At 26.8% G+C, this 24,442-nt stretch overlaps 1 protein-coding gene across 2 annotated transcripts in view; it reads left to right on the forward strand.

Annotated features, from left to right (window-relative positions):
* Positions 1–24,442, forward strand: part of LOC107439363 (uncharacterized) — a 603,558-nt gene that overhangs the window by 216,235 nt on the left and 362,881 nt on the right. For both annotated transcript variants that reach the window (XM_087168288.1, XM_087168289.1), the window contains one exon: positions 7,191–8,181. In XM_087168288.1, the coding sequence (XP_087024414.1) occupies positions 8,081–8,181 (101 nt within the window). In that variant the 5' untranslated portion in view covers positions 7,191–8,080. The remainder of the gene's footprint in view (positions 1–7,190; positions 8,182–24,442) is intronic.

Below are 24,442 nucleotides of genomic sequence, written 5' to 3' on the forward strand. Positions count from 1 at the left end.
TCCCCTTGTGCTTTTTCCAAAAATTTCCGGTAAATCGTTACCACATGAATGGAAAAATGACCAAATGAAGTGTTTAAATACCATATATTTTGGTTCTATGAACCAGAATTATGGCTTTTCATTTGACAGAAATTTCATTACGTAGAACTGTAATTCTACCAGAAATTTTTCCCTATGTCGATGCTAACGTAATATTTGATAAAAATCTGAATTTTTCCAAGTTGTAAAACATTAAGGTGAATTTTTTACATTTTAATGGTGAATGTGAAAGTTATCAAACAAAACTTCGCCAACTGATAATTAAAGCTGAATATTTTTTTGACGAATAAAAATGGTATTAAACGAATGATGCCCACAATTTCTGCTAATTCCAAGTTTTCTCAGGTTGTATATATATATATATATATATATATATATATGAACCGAAGAAAACTTAGTATAGTCAGAGAAGTACTTAATAGACCTCAAAATGTTTTTTATTAATGGTTAAATGTTTTGCTTAATATATTTAATATTGAATACTATTATTTTATTATACTATCGATATTCTATTATTCTATTATAATACTATTCTATTGCATTATATGAACTCATGGTCCAAATTTTAAAATTTCAAACCTTCCAATTTCCCCTGAAAATTATAATAATATGAATAATATAAAATTATAATAATATGAAAATAATATGAATAACTTATGTTTATCCTAGGTCAGGAATTTAAAAAAAATCCTAAGAAATATTTGAATTAAAAAATTGGATTTGTAGTGCGCATATAGGGATAGTGTACATTAAATTTCTTTGTTCTAAGGAAAGTCGGGACCAGAATGTTGTAGATATATACTAATTTCATTTTATTCTATGAATGCTTTATTTAAAAGTTACTACAAACACACTAAGATAATAAACATTTAACAATCAGCAACGATTCATCTTTTTAAAACCATAGAATTAGCCAATACCGATTTCAACAATCATTTCATCAAAACGGGCTATTTACAGATATTCCATTGCGAAATGACCATGGAGAACATTACTGAAGATTACGGCTTAAATAAGTCTGACCTTGGTCCGAGACTTGACGGAACTGATAAGAATAAGGAAATTCTCAATTAAAGCTTATATTTCTCTTTCTCGATTACTTAAAACAATTCTTTGAGACATTTTATGCTTGGACGACTGCGGATGGACTAAGCAAAACGAATAATTGTGAAACTTCTAAAGGAAAATGACGAGCTTTGGGTGCCGGCCAGGTTTATAGAATGAGAATTTTCCATTCCTGTTGTATTATCTCAAAAGATTTATGCGATTGTTGTTTCGTACTCAAAACAAAACGCTTCCAATGCAAGATATATAGAAAGTTACAAATTAAGAAAATGTGGTAAATAAATCATTCCTAATAGTGGTGTGTCAATACGAAAGTAAAAAAATGGAAGCTCCTGAAAAAGGAAGTGTGATAAAGTAATAACTGTACGCTATAAAAATTCTAAAATCAAATTACGGTAAAAGGTTCTGTACTCTGGATGTCTCATCCGTGAAGTGCATTTTATCGTAAAATCCATTTTTTATTTAAAATTTAAACCGTAATTTTTGCAGCCATATTTATTTAATTACAGTGGTTCAAAGATTTCGCAGTAAATATTACTATATAAAAATTACGGTTCATCAGATTAGCTGTTCCACGAAACTATACTGTAAAAATTTATTTTATGGTAAAAAGTGCTTGCATCCTGAGTACAGGTACTTTTTATCATAATTTGATCCGGAATTTTATACAGTGCAGAATCTAGACGAGTTTAAAATAAGAGCTTTTTAACATTTGAGGCTTCCATAACCAGTTTGATTCATTTATTACCAGTACTTAGAGATCTTAATATATAATGCAGTGTATAGTGCATTTCAATTATTCTATTTTATTCTATTGCATGCCATTAATTTATGGTCTAAGTTTCAAAATTTAAACTGGTAAATTTAAACTGAAGATTCACAAATTGTGGTGAGATAACTGTGTTCCGAAAAAAAAAAGGATTTTACGGAAATAAAGTACCGGAACTCTTATTGACGGTGCATTTTATCGTAATTTAATTCAAAAATTTTTACAGTGTGGGCAAACTATCATCAATGTATGAAGTACTGTATTATAATTATTTATAAAAATTCTTTTTAACTAAATTAGTATTTTTTCATCTACTAATTTCAAACGATTGGAATCAAACATTGGAACAATAATTTTCTTATTACCGTCGTTGAACAGCCGACCCAATTTTTTGGGTTTACGACGATTATTTTTCAACTCCGTTGCCTTGTAACTTTGACCCCAATCCAGAAGACAAGGGAACTCTTGGAACAAGTATAGGGAGAAATTTGCATTCGTGGAAGACTTTTTCATGGAACTACTCCGCATTTGCGTTACATGGAAAGGAAATCCATGAAAATTTCCAATGGTTAGCCTCACTGCAAGGGAACTCTAACCCATGATCAGTCTACCACCGGTTATATTTTACGTCAGCATAGTGGTCGGCGCAAGCTGGATGCGGATTTCGTATCGACCAGCCATCGCTAGGATTCGAACCCGATTCACCTCATTAGACGGCGAACGCTCTATCCCCTCTGCCACCACCGCTCCGGAACAGTAATAGAATATTTTCAAACTCAGATAGAAAGAGATTGCTCATGTCAGCGAAATTAAAGTTGTTTGAAATAAACCAGCATTCCAGCAATCGCTGCTTCAATCCAACAGAAATAGTTTTCTGTACTCGACATTCCTTCTTCTGACTGAGGAATTCGAGAACAACCATTAGAGAAAGAAAAGAACTCACGAAATATCACAAAAAGAATTAGGGGAGTGATGAATTCCAGGTACTTAGGGACAAAAATTTATTATTCTCGAAATATATAGTAAATGTGTACGGCTTTGAGAAATGTGTAAAAAAGAAATATTGGTTTCTATATTTGGAATAGTGAAATAAAACTACGATATAAGTTTTAACTAATGTATTGTTACTGTCATTTGCTTAAAGATAACTTTAAAAAAGTTACTTTTAATATTATATATCATGAAAAATATAATAAAGCTTTGTAAAACATTTAAAAAAAACTGGAACTTATTGTTCTCTATTTAAATAAGTTCACTGAAGGTGACATTGCAATTTTTTGAAACTTAGATATTCTGTCTTGTTCAGATATGTATTATTAAATTTAGTACAGTAAAAATAAGGTTCGAACTTGGTTTCCAAGAAAAAATCTCTATCCAGTTAAAACCAGTTAAGCATCCTCCTCGAAGTAAGTGGTAAAAAGATGCATAATCTCACGTGTAGGAATTTGAAACTACTATCTACTATCTACGCAAAAGTGAATCATTAGACAATAAAGTATGAATCACTATTTGGAATTCAAAATAAAAAATCTTCATTTAGATCTTAAAAATCTTTCATTGTACGCAAATAATTATAAAAATCGACTAGAGTTTATAAATATTAAATATGACATCATTTTAGTTACGTTTTTTTATTAAAAAGTGCAATAAAACTAATGAAAACGCATCTTTCTAAATAAATCTTTTGATTGTAATATCTTTACGTGTAATAATAATATGTTCTGCTTGATGATCAAATTACGTTTTCAATACATTTAGAACCAGTTCATATTTCCGTTATCTTGAATTCATAAGCTCTCTCTATTCTCGGGCATTTTAAATTAAACTCTGATCATAAGTTTGATTTAAAATTTAAAACAGTGTTTCAATTTTTTCCCATTTTCTCTGTTACGCATTCATAATATGCCTTTACACATTATGATCATTTGAAACCAAAATTAGTGTTTCTTATTCATTTATCGTGAGTTAATTCTTCTATTTTATTTATAATATTAAATTCCCCTTCTCACATTACGATCATTATGTTTTGTTTAAAAACTAGATCAGTGTTTCAATTTCTTTTCATTATTGATTCATGTTTTCTTTAGCGCACGTTCATAATATACATATTCCAATTATGATTATTTGAAACAAAAATTAGTGTTTCTAATTTATTCGATATGAGTTCATATTTCCATCTCATCTATAATTTGAAATTATCATTCTCTCATTAAGATCATATGTTTCGTTAAAAAATTAGATCCATGTTGCAAATTTTTTTCGTTAATGATTCATATTTTCTATCTTACACACATTCATAATAATTTACACATCATGGATATTTGAAACCAAAGCTAGTGTTTCTAATTTATTCAGCGTGAGTTCATATCCCCATCTCATCTATAATGTGAAATTCGTATTCCCACATTAAAATCATATGTTCTATTTAAAAATTAGATACGTTTTTCAATTTTTCTATTCATGATTCATATTTTCTTTCTCACACATTCATAATATTTATTTACACATTGTGATCATTTGAAACCAAGACTAATGTTTCTTATTTATTCAGCTTGATTTCGTATTTCTATCTCATCTGTAATATGAAATTCGTATTCTCACAATATGATCATTACGTTTTGTTTCAAAATTAAGTCTGTTTTTTAATTTCTTTTCATCATTGATTCATATTTTCTTCTGCACACATTCATAATAATTATATACCAATTATGATCATTTCAAAGCAAAATTAGTGCTTCTAATTTATCCAGCGCATATTTCCATGTTATCTATAATGGAAAATTCGCATTCTCACATTATAATCATAGATTCTGTTTAAAAATTAGATCAGTGCTTCAATTTTTTCGTTAATGATTCATATTTTCTTTTGCACACATTCATAATATGCATTTACACATTCTGATCATTTGAAACTAAAACTAGTGTTTCTAATTTATTCAGCGTGAGTTTATAATTCATATATTCTGTTTAAAAATTAGATCCGTGTGTCAATTTTTTTCATTAACGATTCATATTTACCTTCGCACCCATTCCTAATACAAATTTACACATTATGATCATATTTTCTGGTTCGCCAGTAAAATCATTGTTTCCTTATTGCTAATTTATTAGCTCATTTTTTATACGTATTCACTCATTATGATCGCATGTTCAGTTTAAAAATTAGATCATTCTTTCATTTATTTTCATTAATGATTTGTATTTTATGTCTCATACATTTATAGAAATTAACCTATTATAATAAGTTCGGTTTGATCAAGCAAATCAGTGTTTATAATCCACTTATTACTAGCTTATATTTCCATTCTTACCTCTTCATAATGCGCATCATTCACGCATTGTGATCATACGTTTATTCAAAAATTATATCATTTTTTTCTAGTACTTTTTCTCTTAATGTCTTTTTCCTTCACTTTTCCTTCATTTCTTTTCCTTCCCATGCATTTTCAAATGATAATCATACTTTAAATTTGGAGATAAGATAATTATTTCTAATATATTTATTATTAATTTATGTATTTCGTTTCGCAAATTTATTATACACACTTGCACGTTACGAGATTCGATCACTGCTTAAATTCCTGCATTGTTAGTCAATTTTTGCTGTTTATAATAACGACAGTCTTAGGTGAGCCCTGGCCTTCTCCAGAAGTTTCCTCTGGTATCTCTACACTTGGTGACTTTTCTCCTGTTTTTTACCCTAAGAATGTTTACGTCATTCTCAACACAGTAGATCCATTTTAGCGCTTTGGATTTTCTCTTTTGTAATTTCAGATTAATTCTTAAGGAAAAAATTATTCATATAGAAATTTTATTTTTCACTCTATTTAAAAATTATACGATTTAAGGAAATTTTGTGTTAAAATTAAAATAAAGTGGTATTGGTAAAGTGGTACTATTAATTAAGTAAATTTTTTAACTAACCGCTAATAACTAACCGCTTTTAACTAACCGCTACCAACATAATTTATATAAATGTTATTTCAATGAAATAAAAATTATATCAATTTTTTGCTGTTTAACAAGTTAGCAAGGACATTTATTAAAATTATATTTTAATCAATACTAAGTCTTAAAAATATATGTATTTGGATAGTTTTGCATGTAATTAAATTTACTTAATTTATTTTTCGTGAAATATATTTAAAGTATATTATTTTCATATTTAATGTTTACCCAAAGAATGTTAATGAACTCTTTCTAATTAATTAATTTTTACAAATTATAATTCAAAATATTTTTTAAATTCCTAATTCTTTACGGAAAGTAACAGTAATTTTGTTTTTGTGTAAGAAACAATTGGAGTTGCACTTTTGTCACCATTTTCATTTGTTTTCATTTTAAAATTATGTATTTGATTGAAATACGACAACTAAATAAATACGCAACTCAAATTATTATAGTAAATGTAAAATTTATTTATTTAACATGCGATTTTTTGTAGGCTGAATCGTGCTATTTTTAAAAAAAATCATTGTCATAGAATTAAATTCAAATTTTATTTCAAATATAGATGCATTTATAATTTATTGAAAAATTGATTTTTATTTTATTTCTTAAAAAAACTTTCTGATTTTTAGCATTTAATTAATAATAGTATTTGTTTCGGTATCTGTAATAAATTTTAAAAGAAAAATTCTCAGGAAATAAGCATTCATGTAAATATGTTTCAAATGTCTAGTGAAATGATTTTTGTTAATGGCTTATTAATAATGAATTATATAAATCTATAATCATTTGAAAAAGTTTGAGAATTTTTTTGAAATGTTTGAGTTATTTTTTTCCTACACTTTCCAAAAAAAATAAAATTATCATGGAAAATGTCATTGAAAAAAAAAATAAAAATGTCATGGAAATGTCAATGTCATTGTTGCCATAATATTTCTAATATTAAAAATCAGCATGCAAAATTTTAAAAAATGTTTTGAATGAGAAGATATTTAGATAAGCGTATACATTACATTAAAAGAAATAATTCGTAAAGCATATATGGCTTAACATTTAAAATTAAATTTGACTTATATATATATATATATATATATATATATATATATATATATATATATATATATATATATATATATATATATATATATATATATATCCATTCAAGAATGACATCTGAAACAGTTGTTTGAAATTAAAAATAAATTATAATTTATATAATTTGTTCCTATACAAATGTAAAATAAACTGTTTAAATGGTTCTTATTATTTAGTGTACTTGTAACTTTTATTTATTTCAACTAATAATGTTTTCCTTCCATATAAATGCTCAACGCAATAAACCGCATCTTTTTTTTAAAATCTTTTTCAGCGAAATAACGGATGTACAAGAAATTAAAATTCCACCTGGCTAGAAGAAAGTGAGGTTTCAATGGAATTCCATCAGATGTCGCTGCTATCGAAACAGGTTGTCTCCTCTATTTCTTTCCCCCCAAGATATACCTCTTCCTCCACGTGCATCAATTGTTAGCAAGTGTTCATAGTGGACTGTTCTCCAGCCGGAACGGCTCTGGGCGACCATTTAAATTTTTTCGCCCAGTTGTTGACGTTCTCTGTCAGACTCTAACCTCTCTTAGAATGACCGGAAAAAACCGTCATTACTGCTCAAATATGGCAGCATCACCGACCACAATTAATTGCCCAAGCTGATAAAGATTATACAAAACAGGAAACAATGACCAAAGTGGATAATTACTGGTGCCGATTGGAATTTCCTAAGCTTCTTAAGTGTTCTTTTTTGTTCTAGGTGATTATCTATTCAAATTAGGTGCTTGCAAATACCGTGCATAGTATTGATTAGTGTGCTAATTATATTTAAATTAAAACCCAAGAACCATCATGAATCCTTGGATTACTTTATTTGTTTCGGATATGTGTGTTTACATGCAATATAAGTAAATGCAAAATCGTGCTATTTCGTGATTGTGGCTGTGTTTAGATATCACACATAATTAAGCTGGTGATGATATACTGGGCTGAAAAATACGAAAAATATCCGAAATTCGCAGCCTTGATCTTCCTTTCTGAAAAAGGTTGATTGTATCAGGCTGTGTTATAATTATTTTCATCAAATCTACTTAAACTTCTTACCTTGCTTGACAGCTTACTCTGAGATCAAGGTAAAAGGAGTAACATCATCTTTACACACGGTTCAGTGATAGTGTGTTGATTGGATACCTCTTCAAGACAAAAATTTCAACCATGGATGTGGAAGTGGCAAAATATTTATCCGAACTGAATCATAAGATTCGAAAAGGATGCACTGCTCATATTACCAGGACGGGAAGGCTGTATTATATGAAGTAAGTACTCTCTTAAAGATTTTAACACACTTGAAATAGGCTGAGATGTTAAACTATCAAAGAAATTTCTCTTCAAAATTATAAAAATATGATATCATCACTCGCATCCGGCTATGTTAATCATGTTACCTAGTCAAATCTTCGGAATTTTGTTTTCAAACTGTATTAAGAAGAGATTTTTTTTCTTCATATCTTCCTTGTTATGTATATTAAATATACTATTTGTTATTATCTTATGATTTTTTTCAGTTAGAGTAATTAATATTAAATAGTAGTTGTGAGGGATAGTACTATTTACCATAGAGAAATATTTTCAGTTAGAGTAATTAATATTTAATAGTAGTTTTGAGGATGAGTACTATTTTCCATTGAGGAAGATTTATTAAATTAGAGATTTATTGGAGTAATTATTTATTTTTCAAACTGTATTAAGCTGAGTGTTTTTCTTATATCTTCCTTTTTATGTAGGTTAAATGTACTATTTGTTATTCTTGCGATTTTTTCAGTTAGAGTAAGTAGTATTAAATAGTAGTTGTAAGGGATAGTACTAATTTCCATTGAGACAGATTTATTAAATTAGAGATTTATAGGACTAAGTAATTTTAAATAGTCATGTGATTGAAAAGTACTGCTATTAAAAGGAATAGCACTTTTTAGTTAAATTAGTATATTGTGACAGACTTTTTGAATAAAAGTACTTATTTAGTACTATAAGTACTTTTTAGTATTATGACTAGATGTGAGTTTATCAGTATATGTTTTTCTAGAATAGATATTATTGAATAGTAATGTAGAGTAAAATTATTGTTTAATATTATTTAGTTTGTACTTAGAATCATCCAAGATATTTGTTAGGGTAAACGATAAGTAATGCTTTTTCGAATAGAATTATATCCAAGTTAGAGAAGTAACAGATTTGTAAGATTAAATTGTATGTTTTCAATAAAAATACGATAGATATTAATTGTTTTTTTTTAAGTAAAAATACTTTACAGTAGAAGTACGATTTTATATCATTTGCTGTTGAAAAAATGTTCTGCAGTAAGTATTTAAAATAGAATATTTCAGTAAAAAAACCTTTATTGAATTGAAGTTTTGTATGAGTAATTAATAAATAAATCGAAAACTGTAAATGTTAAATAATTTCAAAAAGTACCATTTAATCTTACTCTAGAATAGAGTTAAAGAAGAACGCTATAAATGTTGCGTTAGAATTTTTTTAAATAAACAGTACGTGAAACAGTTTTAAATAAACCATGTTATGAAAAATCGATTTATTTGTTTACGTGCATAAAGTTATCTTAAAGTTATAAACGTTCTTAATTCTATGAAAGAAATAAAACAACCAGACTTTGAAGGACAAATAGAAAACGGGTTGAATTAGAAAGAATCTAAAGGAACTAACTCTACACGAAGGTTGTGATGTGCAATAAAATTTAAAAAATTTATTTTATTTAATAAACGGGGAAAATCGATTTATGAAATTTATGAAATTAAAAAATTCGCCAGTCGTATCATTATTTTTCCAGATTATTTATTATTTGCATTATTATTGAATGATTTTGCATGATAATTTAATATATTTAGTTTAATGTACTGGTTGGGAAATATTTTTTACTCTATTTTAATAAAAACACTGAAAATCGAGTTTCTTGAAGTAAAAATTAAAATATTTTTCGATTCTACAACTATTAATAAAAATCTTTGCCATAAAATAAATGTATGCAATATTTTGTTAAATAAGTTTCAGGATTCTGACGCATGGTTTTTTGATTTAATTTGTCTTATTATTTATTAATCTGCTTGTTAATTTAATGATATCCCATGATTATTTAAATTATTTCATATCTTAAAATTCTTTTAATGATTATTTAATACATATCGCATGATTATTAAATGTCATACGCGCTTTATTTTATCATGTCCCATAGCTATTTTATGATGTCAAATAGTTCTTTAATACTTTTAATCTTAACATGCTTATTTTATTTACTTCATTCTATTTATAAAATCGGGTTTTAAAATTAAATACATTCTATTTACTAGGTTTACGTGATTTGAATTTAAAAGCATCATGACTTCATACTTACAAAAGCATTTTTTGCATTGTTTTTAATCTAAGTATTGTTTTAAATCTAAATCTTTGTCATAGAACCCACTTATGTAACATCTTGTCGCAGGATTTTATTCTTTAAAAGTTGCGTTGCTATGGTGATGCCGCATCCTCGGCAATACATCTGTTTTTACTTACCATGCCGGCACTTGCATGAGTAATAGCTTGATCAATAAAGACATTTGATCTTTTATGACGCAACTTTAATCATTGATGATTAATTTTTAATTCGCTATACCACACTTCAAATTTTACTTTCTGAAAAGTTTTTTTAATTAACATACGTAATTTTTATAATGTGTTCGCATATCTTTAATAAATTATCTCTGATTTTCTTGATGTGTTATTGAGCACAAGAGAATAAGAATACGCTTTTATAGAATATTTAGTATTAATCTTTTTTTTTCCCTCACAAATCATCACATTGCATAACTGTAATACATTATCTTTGATTTTCTCGTTGTGTTATTGAGCACAAGATAATAAGAATACGTTTATATAGAATATTGAATAATTACCCTTTTTTTCTCACAAATCATCACATTGCATATCTGTAATACATTATCTTTGATTTTCTTGTTGGGTTATTGAGCACAAGATAATAAGAATGCGTTTTTATAGAATATTGAATAATTAAATTTTTTTCGCCCAAATCATCACATCGCATATTTGCAACACATTATCTTTGATTTTCTTGTTGTGTTATTGATCACTAGATAATAAGAATACGTTTTTGTAGAATGCTGAATAACTTTTATTTCACACAAATCAGTAAAAATGAGGTTAATAAAGTAGATTTTATGCTATTTTAAGAAATTTTATTTATTTTTCTCAGAATAATTTTAAAGCAATTTTGGATATTTATTAAAATTTTTAAATAATTAATTGTTATTTTTTAAGTTGTATTTTAAGGTATTTTAAACTCGAAATTTTCTTTAGGAAACATTTAAATATTATGATCAAACAGTTTAAATATCCGTAAATACATTGATTGTTGTAATAATAAAGCATCAAACAATATTTAAGGCAACATGTAAAAGGTGTTTCATTACAAAACTTATCAATACTTTTTTATATTTTATGTGATAATTTTTATATAAAATGTATTTTGCGTCATTTTAACGCATCAATTCTAAATAGATTGTTTTAGGTTTATATTTAAGTAAACGATTAAAAAAAATTAAACTAGCTGAATTGTAATTAAAATATATTTATTGTCACCATAATTAGAAGATTTCTGATTTCTGATCCCTAATAAAAATTAATTTGTGCTAACCTTATAACACTTACTCGTTTAAGACATTAAAGTTATTATTATCCTTATTAAACAAAGCTTATATCTTAAAAAGAACAATTTCATATATAGATTTAAAAATATTAAATGTATGTTTTTGAAAATTATTGCAGTATATATATATATAAGTTAAAAATGTAGAAAAAAGAAAACTTGTTAATAAAATAAAGCAATATATAAGATGAAACTTAATATTTCCCTAAATTTTCTTCGTTTTTTCTTTAGTCTTTATTGTATTATATATATATATATATATATATATATATATATATATATATATATATATATATATATATATATATATATATATATATATATATATATATATATATATATATATATATATATATATATATATATATATATGAGATGTGAGTTCGTACTTTCTAATATGCTTGTTTCCAATTTTTTATTGCATATAAGTAATGAAAAAACTATATTTTTACCATCATATGTATTATTCTATCATTAAATTCTATTTCTACCATTTCATCTGATAATTCCACCATTTATGGTTAGTATTTATATTGTGAGTATCATCTTCACCTTTAGTGCACGGTTCTCATGTAGCTTCGAGTATGAATAAATTAATATATTGTAGATATTATTACATTTGTATACGAAATTAATAAAAATTAAATCCATTGTTACGCTTTTCTAGTCCGATTTTCTCTAAATGGTGATTGTATACGTAAAAAATATACTACGAAATTAAATAACGTAAGTACATACATATAAATTATATTTTTTAATATTATTTTTCTAGTAATATTTTTCTAACACTGATTGTTTTAAAAAATATTTATCCTACATTTGTTTAATATTTAAAAAAAATGTACATTGATTTGAATTTTATATGTGAATGACAAAATTCAGACACGTTAAGAACTGTTTTTAATTTTGGAATAGTTAAGAATTCTTGTCTCCGACCCATATTTGCAAATTTTAACCTCTTTCATTGTAAAATGCTTTAACTTCAGCGTTAAGTAATTTTTTGCATTTTAATGTAATAGTGGCCTATTTCATTTGAAAGTGAAACGCATGCAGTAGAAGTGAAAATAACCACGCGTTATTTCATCATTGCGGTTTCTTTCTAATACTTCTGCAAAAATATTCTTAAAATAAGCAATCTTAAAATAAATGTGTCAAATATCTTTAACTCTATTTTGTCGAACTCACTTTTTGTCATTGTTGTAGGTGCCGCTATGTTTTAAATAGGGTTTTATATATCAGTTCTATATATCAAATATATATATCAAATATATATATCAAATATATATATCAAATATATATATCAAATATATATATCAAATATATATATCAAATATATATATCAAATATATCAAATATATATATCAAATATATATATCAAATGTATATATCAAATATATATATCAAAATACTAATTCATGGTAAACAAATTGGCTGTAATTTTGGCTGGCCAAATAGGCAAGATATTTAGTTAATTCATGTTACTGAATTATCTTTTCCCTTTTCCACCATGATTCAACTTAAATTGGAAAATGGTTTACTTGATACCTTATTAAGGTTAAATTAAATTATCAAATGTGTACCTCTTTCCTAGTCTTCGAGTCTTATTAAGTCTGTACCTCATCCATTTTGTACGACTATTTCAAATTCAAAATGCTTATGTAGAATGAACTGCTTTTGTCTACCCAAGTCAAAATTCTTGATTTCCATATCAAAAAGTTTGATGGTTTATGTTGGTTTCAGTGCGATTCATGAATTATTTGATGGTCACCATCATCCAGCATTTTCCATTACGTGTACAAGGTTTTTGATAAGCCAACAAACTTCCATCATTCTATGAGAGAAAATGCTACTTTAATATAATCAACAATCCGTGATGGTTTATGATGGTTCTAACTATACATTTCCATACATTAATGGGAATTCTTGTTGGTTCTTAGGAATATATCATCAAAACAATTAGGTTTTTTTTTATGTTAAACCATCATAAATGAGTCCGAATTTCTATGTTGAGATGATGGTTTATCACTATCTTTCCAAAATTTGATTTCTAAGACACTATGATAGAAATTCGTGGTGGATCAACATGAACAAACCATCGAAACAAGTTGCTATTCTTATGTTTGACCATCATAAATCAGTCCGAATTCCTACATTGAGGGGATGGTTACTTATGTTGGTTACCATCAAAAAATATAATAGTTCATGATGAAATTATTGATGGTTACCATCAAGATTATGTTGGTCCATCAATGGAAAACCATCAGAAATTTTGACTTTGGTACAGATTGTAGACTAAGTTACGTAACTCTGTACTTTATGAAAGGCAGAAATGTCTACGGCAGGAAGGTTTTAACTACAAGTTTTCAAGTCTTAAAATTTTTTCCTAGAAGAAAATGAAACAAAATGCAATGCTTTTTGTCATCACTGTTAACAGTGAATGGTGTTATTAATATGAAGGAAAATAAGGAAGAATAATCAATATTCGGTCAACGAAAGGCGCATTTTTATGAAAGTTCACCCCAAGTTTTTCAAAACTGTGGAAAAACAATGTGTTGAAAGAGACCAGATAAGAAGATATCTTAGCTGGTGGTCACGCATATATTGCTTTATAAAAATACGGGGTCAAAATTGCAAGAAGGAAAGCAATGTTTTAACTTTTCTTTATTGATACTAGAAATAAATAAAAATTGCTTCCATTTAAATCTTTTTCTTCGTATAATATTGTTTACTTAAAAAACAGCAAAATCTATTTCCCTTAAGGCAGGGGTCTGTTTAGAAGAAATTTGGGTCCGTTAACGGACCCTTCACAAAATATCTTTTCATAAAAACGGACCCTTCACAAAATATTTTAACTTAAAAACGGACCCTTCACAAAATGATTTTTCTTTTAATCGGATCCTTCACAAATTTGTTTATCTTTATTATTATTTTGTTAATCGAATAAACCCTTTCCAGGGCAAAAAACAAGAAAGATGGATGTAAACGAATTAAGTCTTGTCTTCGGCAGACGATTCTTCCATTATTCGTCCGAAATTAATATTCTGCGTTCAGCAGTATAGGCTAAATACCAAATATTTGTATGTTGCATCTCTAATTTAGAAGCAGCAATTGTTGTTTATTTTTTTAAATTTAAGTTATTTAATTATAATTTTACAGTGTTGAGCATAATCTTGTATGTCTTTACAATTTAAAAACTCCGTGAAAAAGTTTTTTTTTTTTTTTTGCAATAACGGACCCTATTTGCACAAATTCATAAAAGCGGACCCTGGTTGAAAGAATGTGAGTAATTTTTTCACAATTTCACGGAAAACGGACCTTTCACAAAATGTCTGGACAGACCCCTGCTTAAGGGAATTTTGTTGTAATAGCGGGCGATTAATAGTTTTTCACTCGTTATAAACATGCACATTTTTAATCCTTAGTATTACTATTTTCAAGGTGATTTTGATCTTCGTCTTAATAGCGAGATATCTGAAGTAGCAGTAATATTTGAATATCTTCTCCCAGTAAGCTGTGCTCGCTATATTGAGTTTTTACTATATTTAAATTTTTATGGTTGGATTAGATTATGCTTGGTGTTCAAAGACTTAACGAATTTTGTCGAATTAAATGAATTTTTGTCGAATAAAAAAGAATTGTTGGGTTGGATAACTTTCTAGTAATGTTTCTAATAATTTTTAGATATATTACATGCATTGTTACGGTATAAAATAGAAAAATAGAAAAGGTGTAATAGAAAATGTGATTTTGTACGAAAAAAAAATAGAGAACGTGATTTTATAAAGAATAAATAAATCAAATTTAATTTTAGAACATGGAAAAATGTGAGAATCTCCATCCAAACTTCTCAAATTTTGAAAACTTTTCATTTTTGGTGCTATTAAGGTGAAAACATTACATTTAATCTTATTCTAAGGAAAATAGTAAGAATCTATGAATGTTTTCAAATTTTAAGAACTTTTAATATTTTTGTGCCATTGAGATAAAAACCTCATATTTAATTTCACAACCAGGAAAATGTAAGGAGCTCTAAATATCTAAACTTAATGCATTTTAAGAACTTCTCATTTTTGGTGCTCAAGATAAAAAATTCAAATTTAATTTTATAACAAGAAAAAAAGTAAGAAGCTCTAAATATCTAAACTTAATGCATTTTAAGAACTTCTCATTTCCGGTACTTAAGATAAGAAATTCAAATTTAATTTTACAATAAGGGAAAAAGTAAGAAACTCTAAATATCTAAACTTCGCCAATTTTAAGAATTTCTCATTTTTTGGTGCCCGAGATGAAAACGTAAATTTAATTTTACATAAAAAAGTAAGACTCTTTGAATGTCTAAACCTCTTAAAAATTCTTATGCTTTTTTAAAATTCTATAGCTCTTAGTTAGCTCTTTTTCCCTTCATCTATTTATTCATTTTCTTTTGAGTTATGGCTATTAACTATAACTGTAATACCTGCTTCCTGGTTTTTCCTATATTTTTGTGAATTCTGACACTTTAAAATATTCCATTTTGTCTGAACTGTCTGGACATTTTACTGGAATAAATTGTAGCACACTTCACTTTTTACCGCCATTTTTCTCCTGTCACTTTTCTCGAATATTTGTCATATTTATTAAATTTTTCCCTCCCGCACATGAGGCTTTTTGTATGAATTTCCACTTAAGTCCGTTGCCTTTTTTTTATGGAAATAAATGTTTTCGAAACTGTGAGAGAGGCAATGACCTGTCTTTACGCGAGTAAGCGTCTTTTTCAATACATCAACTTTTCAATGTTGAACGCCTAATTTGCTTTGGCATGAAAATGGAAGAAAAAAATCTTTTCTATATGTGAAAGGGTTATTTATTATGAAAGACTTGTATGTTTTTGCAGAAAGAAAAATATTTTCATACCTACAATTTTTAATGTTCCATTGTTAAATCCATATCCATCCGTCTATATTAGCACGGAGAAAAAAAAAATACTGGTAAAATCATTGTACTGTATGATGATGACATTTCTGGTAAAGAAAACAGGGTGCGTAGCGTTTTTAAAAAGTGCGTAAAGGAACTTATTTTCGATTCTGGTTTTTAAAAAGCATTTAAAGTGCTTTTATTATTGGGTGTTTTTAAAAAGTGCTTAATTTTCCCTATCCCAAATTGAGATTTTTCCTATACCATGTTGATTTTCGCCACCAATTATGTAAAAAGACGCTGTTCACATTGTTCTATTCAACGTTTTCACAATTAATTCAACCCCAATCGATTTCAGCGTACCGTCGGTCCGCAGCGTATGAAAATGTCTTTCGTTTTACATGATTCAAAATTTCATGATTTTTGACATTTGTGAAAAACTATGCCATAAGCTTTTTTTGAAATGACGAATAAAATCGTCGATTGTCAAAAATTTGCCAACCTTCCCTAATTAGGCTATTTTTTTAAAATGATGGAAAATAATTGAGTGCTGGAAAAGTGCTTAAAAGGTGCTGATTTTTTGTTGAAAAATTTGACTACTCACCCTCGAAAAACAAACTTTTTATGTCATACTCCAAGGAAAGTGTCACGATTAAATTAACAAATTTTTGAATGTGTTGAAGACACTTTTTACTGCTAAATTTACCAAAATCATTGCCAAAGTGCTTCGGATTTGTGTTCCCATAGAGTCAAAAACACAGTAAATTTTATCCCATTCTGTTAGTTTCAACCATACTTTATTTATCAGTGAGTATTTGTGGTATTTTTGGCCCTTTTAGTTGTGAGTATTTTTGGTTTTTAATAACATACGCTTTAAGAAGATACAAGGTAATTTGAACTAAAATTGGAGATATATTTTTTATTATTTATTACACTTTAAAAACTGTAGTGTCATATATCTTCGAATTTGATGTTTAAATTGTATTAAAGAACACATTACATTTCAAGTTATCACCATATAGAACTTTCATATACATTTCAAAGCATGCAAGCACCAAAAATTGAAGAAAGATAACACCAAATTCACATGTGTTCTCACAATACATGAATTATTTTCACTTCCGGGAACACCATGTTGGCGCACTTTGAATATCACCAGTAGTTAATTTACAATTGATTACGAGTTAGTGTAATTTTGTTGTTGATTTCCATTGTACGAAACATTTGGAAAAAAAACCTTGGTGTATCTCAACGTCATAAACGAAAGCAACTACTCTACACTAAAGCAATGTTCTACTACACCGAGAACAAAGGTTAGTCCCTGGTGAAGTGAAGCGTCAAGAATGTTCTTTTCACTACTTGGTGTAAAACAGATGCCCCCATTTTTGACATTCAGTAACATATTAACACTAAAATTTTTGAATTACAAAATAGAGCCACGATGGCTCAGGGAATAGAGCGATCGCCTTCCAATGAGGTGAATCGGGTTCAAATCCCAGCGATGACTGGTCGATACGAATCCGCCTCCGGCAGTGGTAGACGGATCATGGGTTAGAGTCCCTGTACCATCAGGCTGGCCGTGGGAGGTTCTCGTGGTCTTCCTCTTCATGTAAGGCAAATGCGTGTTAGTTACATGAAAAAGACGCCCCCCCCCCCACGAAGGCAAATTTCTCTCAATACTTGATGCAGATTCTTGTCTTCTGGATTGGGTTCAAAATTACAAGGCTATGGAGTTGAACATTAGTAGTCGTAAAATCAAAAACTGTGTCAACTGTTCTACGACGGTTATAAAAAAAAAAAAAAAAAAAAAAAAAAAAAAAAAAAAATTCGAGTTAAGATACACATAAGAGTCAAATGAGGTTAGGGTATACTTTATGCTGAGTATGAATAAAACTAAACAGCCTAAATAAAGTACAAATAAAAGTACACAATCGGGTATACTGTAACTTGTTTTTTGTAGATCCAAAAATATAGTTTATCCGTTTCTGCACCGTTACTTGTGCTTAATAAACGTTTTTTTGTTTTGTTTTATGAAACTAGTAATCTATTTTACACATAATAAATATTTTCTTCTCTTGATAGAACCAGGGTTCATTTTAAGAGAAATTTCGGTGAGTCAATGGACCTAACACAAAAAACTTTATCCTTAAAATGGACCTTTTTCAAAATATTTTATTTTAAAAACGAACTTTGACGGGATATTTTATTTAAAAATTCACCCTTCTCAAAATATTTTATTTTAAAACGCACCCTTCATAATATCTTTTATTATTATTTTTTAAAAATTTCCTTTTCGAAAAGTGGAGTATTTATTTGATACATAACTTTAGAACTACAACTGTTAAAAAAATTTTTTTTTTGCATTTTCCACAAAAAAAACAGGAGTTTATTTTAACATAATGACAACGCTCAAGCAAAAAGAACTTGATTCAATGGTAGTTTTAAATTCAGATACTTATGAGTAGACTTTGGACGCAAAACTATTTTTTGGGGTTCTCCAAACAGAACCCTTCTTTTATAAACGAAGAATATTATGAGTAGATTTTTTGCTATTTCACAAAAGCATAACTTTTTATAAAATATGTGGAAAACTCCTAATAACTGAAAAGCAGAGAAGTATATTTTAAGTATCAGCATGTTGCTGCATGCAAGTCAGTGAATTACAACTTTCGTATTGATATAAATTTATTAAATAGGTCTAACTTTAGTATCTGTCCTTTGAAAATTGTATCATATTTTTTACTTCTCACTAAACAAAAGTTTACTGCAGACTAATGGTTGTTCATTATTAGCTACAATTAGAATATGTCAAAAGTTCCAAAATATTGTAAAATTCAGAAGGTTTCTGACTCTATTTGAACAACGACAACAAAAAAACATAGTCAATTATACTGAAGTTCTTGGGTTATGATTTTGGTAAAACAAACAATAAAATATTATTTCATAATACGTATTAAAATGTGGTAAAAATTAGTTATTTTATCTTAGAGCCTGGCATAAAAATCATTTATTCGGTTAAATTTATTTTTCTGTTTTGCATTTTTACTAAATGTGTCGCAATAAAAGCTATAATTTTGAAAATTAGAATTTTTTGTAAGCCATTACTATATAACGGAAGCTTTTACCATATGACAGGATAAAAATAACGTATATTTTGGTTTTATCTTATTACGCTTTTTAACAGAAATGTCTTTACCATAATTTTCGTTAATTTTACTAGAATTTTTTTCTGTTTGTAGTAATTAAGAATATTTAACATCTTGTTAATAGTTTTACATTTTGTTATTTATTTGTTTATCATTCTTTATTTCTACATCCAGTCGCAGTTATTACTTGTACCAAAAAACTATGCATTTAATTGGATTTGAAAAATGTTTCAAAATAAATTTTCGTTTTACGTTAAATACGTGAATTTTACAAGAATTTTTCTCACCTTTTAATAATTAAGAATATTTAAAAGCTTGTTAATAATTTTAAATTTTGTTATCTATTTGTTTATCGTTCTTCATTTATTCATTCAGTCGCTTGTACCAAAAAACTATGAATTTAATTGGGTCTGAAAAATGTTTCAAAATAAGTTTTCGTTTTAAGGATGTCCAAATTATAAATGTTTTTTGTCCAAATTATAAAAGGTTTTGCTTCCGTTTGGCCAATTTTACGAGAATCTGATATTATAATAACTTTAAGTCTATATAATATTTTACTTTAAAAGACGTAAAAACAAATTCTCATTAAAATAAATTATGATTTATGGGATTTAATGGAAAAATTTACTTATATCATAGATGATTTATTTTAATGAAACGATTTAAAAAAATTGATCTTATTCCTTTTTAAAACTCATTTTTATCGTCTAGACGTGTTTTATTTTTGTGAGATTTCACAAGTTTCATTCATGATTAAACTTTAACAGAGAATTTTATTAAATGCTGAAAAAAGTATATAAATATTAGATAATTAATAGAAAAAATAAATGTTCTAAACTAATGATTCTCTTAACATTTTTAAATGTTATCGTTGCGAAAGTTCATATAACACTAATAAACAAAAACTTTTGCAAAAAGCATGTAAGAAATATATTTTGTATAATTGTTATAACAGATATTAATAAAAATCTTTTAGATTAAGTGATAATAACTATTTTTGTCGCAACTTATTATTTTTTTGTATAAATTCATAAAAATATAGTTATAGAGAAATCAATCACATTAAGAAGTAATTATTTTCTTGATAAATCCTTTTAGCTTCTTACGAAATTATATTATAATGTAACTTCAAAATCATTTTTTAATTAAATACCAGTCAGTCAGAAAATAATCTCGTATTTTAATCAAATTGATATTTATAATGAACAAGCTACTTCAATCAAAATAATTTCTACTAACTATTCAAGATTATTTGTTTATTCAAAATATATTCTACGATATTCATTAATATATATTAATTATTCTGCTTTTAATATGATAAGGTAACTCTCATTCAGTTATTAGCATAATTATTATTTAAAATTAATTCTTGCATCAATAATTACTTGAGTTAGCGTCGATAACAACACATACAAAACATTTCTGTTGTCTGGATGCATGATTTAGTCAACTTGTTCCAAATGAATAGTCATGTTATTGCAGCTGGAACTTTGTTGATTTAGAAAACTGGAAATACTTTCAAAGTAACTAATTAGTAAGTAGTTTTAATTATCGAGTTTGATTAAAAAATCGTGTAAGTAATTACGATTATTGCAATATTTTATTTTGAGTTATTTGAAACGTTGGAAGATATTTGAATGATTTTAAATATTTTATAACTGGTTGAATTATTTCAGTATTTATGGTACTTTATCACCTTGTGATATAATTATTATTTTCGTATTATCTAGTTTTAATCACATAAAATTACATTATCAATATTATTAGATGCAATGTTTATCTAAAACTACATAATGCATTTTTATTCGATGCATTGTTTATTGAGTAATATTGTATCGATTTGCGATATAAATATTATTTTCGTATTATCTGGTTTTAGTCACATAAAGTTGCATTTTCAATATTATTGGATGCAATGTTTGTTTAAAACTACATAATGAATTTTTATTAGATGCATTGTTCATACAAAGTTGCATTATAAACGTTATTAGATGTTGAACATTTATACTTGTGTTCAAGACTGTCAATTTCAAATTAGTATAAGTTTCCATTAGTTTTGGCTTAGTAGTTTCTTAATGGATAAGGTAGTTTTATATTTTGTAGAAAATTGCGAAATTTAAATAAAATTTGTTTGTTTGTTTCAATAGAAGTACATTATAAACTTCATTAAATGTGTTGCTCATAAAATTTTCGTTATAAACATCATTAGCTGTTTCATTTATATGAAATTCTAGTGCAAATTTTTGTTAAATATATTGTTTATTTAAACTTAAATTATAAAGAATATTGCATGCATTATTAACATAAAGTTACTTTTTTTGATACATTATTCCCATTAAGTTTCGATAGAAAATATATTAGACGTATTAGTCAGAAAAAGTTATATTCTAAACATTTATTTAATATATTATTTCTAGAAAGTGACATTATAAAGTAAGAGTATGTATCATTTGCAAGTAACATTAATTGAATGATATTATTTATATAAATTTACATTATAATATATATTATGCAGGTAAAGTTGCATCCATTATTACATAAATTTCTTATATTAACTAGCATTTTAAGATTATTAAATGTATTGTTCACTTAAAGTTGTCTTTTAACTTTATTATATGTATTATTCTTATAATGTTACATTTATAAATATTATAAAATATATTATGCATACAAAGTGACATTCATTATAACATAAATTGCTCATGTAAACTAACATTTTAAGAAAATTAAATTAATCGTTCACATAAATTTGAATTATGGACGTTATTATATGTATTATAATATTTTTTGCATATAAATTTATTTTAGTTTTAAAACTGTGGCTTGAACTGCAATTGTATTATGAAAGTTCTTATCTTTACGAGAAACGTTTTAGAATAGTACTCTTAAACTTTATAGGCGCAATTTCAGTACAGCTAGACAGTCTTAATATTTTCGTTACATATAGCAAGTCTTCCTATTATGAATAAACTCAGCTCCCGTAGGATATAAGCATTATAAAATATACATTTTTAGAAGTATTAAGGAGCTTTATATGCAGTTAAGATAAATTATGAGAATTACAGGAGCTGAGAGATAAGTTTTGAGAAATTATTTTAAATCAAGGCATGAAATCAAATGCATTACAACGTACGTGATGGATTGTCATCCTCCCCATTAAATTTTTCAACATATAAATGCATTAAATCTCTCTATTTTAAAATATAGTAGGAAACTATATTTTAAATATAGTGGATATTGTGAGTGCACTATCCACTATAATAAAATATAGTGGATAGTGCCTCTGTTTTAGGAGCTACACTTGGCGTTATATTTTATTTTGCAATGCTATTTGAGATTTTGAAAAAGTGTAGTAAAATGCATTGGAATACAAAAAAAATTTAGTACTCAGTAATAAATAGTTCGAGAATCGTTGACTGTTAAGCTTATATTATACCCAATCCATACGGGCCTCTCTGCAACTCATAGAAATTCAAATGCAATTTTTAAATTTAACATAGTTGAAGGGCCATTTCTATTTGTGAAATTAAGTCAAGATTTTTAAAATTCCAATTTCTTCAATAGTTATTGCAATTTAAAGAGGTCTCTACCCTCTCCATATTGGATTTTGGACTACATATTTTTGTACTTAAGCTTTTGAAAGTCTATTATAATTTGAAAGCACTATATCTTTCAGAAAAAAAAATGAACGCTTTGTTTTCATTAGATTTAGTGAAATTCGACTTAATTACAGACTTTTCTCAAAAATATTACCCAATAAAGTTATGCAATTTATGGTTTTGAATAAGTAATTTAAAAAGTACGTATTTGTCTGCTTTAAGATATTTAGAAATTTAATTTTGTTACAATTTAAATTAATATATTTTCCCGTAAATTATGCAAAAACAAAGAGATTGGTTGAAAATCCGTAAACAGATCCCTTCGACTGTAGGTCTAAGGAGCGAGAAATGCATCTTAAGTTTTTTCCAATAGTTTCCCTGATTACTTTTTCCTTAAATAATAGCTATTTATCCATGTCTGAGGATAATTTCTCTCTCTCTTCCTCGAGATCTCCATTTTATAAGCTCACTCTTATGTTCATGTTAAAAGTAACAGAAAAAAAGGGGGGGAAGATATTAGTTATTGCTAGATATCCGACATTTATAAAGAAGTCCTGACATTTATAAAGACATATTGTTCTGTTACTATTTTTAGGTAATTGAAAAAAAAAGGGAAAAGAAGGAGATATTGGTTAGTTCCAAATTTTAGTCTTAACATTCGTAAAGACAAATTTTTCTGTCATACTAATTTTTAGTAACAGAGAAAAAGGGAAACATTCATATTCTATTTTTTTTTAAGATGTAAAAAAACTTAATTCAATATAGATACAAACAGTTTCCAATTTGAACTGTAATAATAACACAAGTCACGTTAACGAGTAAAATTACTTCTCAAAAATTTTTTAAATTTTTTTTTCTTATCGAGTCACGTAATCTACATTCTTGAGTAATTTTTTTTATTAAGGTTGATAATTTTTCAAATCCAAGAAATAATTCGTTTTGTCACGATACAAAAACAAAATATTTTCACATAATTTTAACAAAATTGTTTACATAATTATACATTAAACTAGATATATGCTTTATTAACGAAATTCTATCTATGTTTGGGGAAAATACTTACTTTCAAGGAAAAAAAATGCTGAACTAAGAGCAATCACAGTTTGTGAACGGAGCTTCTCCTAAACTTTCACAAAACCATCAATAATAAAAATTTAGAACGATACAAAACATTTGTAAATACTACACAAAATAATTATGTCAATGTAACAAACGTTTTATT

The sequence above is a fragment of the Parasteatoda tepidariorum genome, chromosome 7 (genome assembly GCF_982258835.1).
Source record: "Parasteatoda tepidariorum strain Cologne lab strain chromosome 7, Ptep-v5.0, whole genome shotgun sequence".
In the NCBI taxonomy this organism is placed as follows: domain Eukaryota; kingdom Metazoa; phylum Arthropoda; class Arachnida; order Araneae; family Theridiidae; genus Parasteatoda; species Parasteatoda tepidariorum.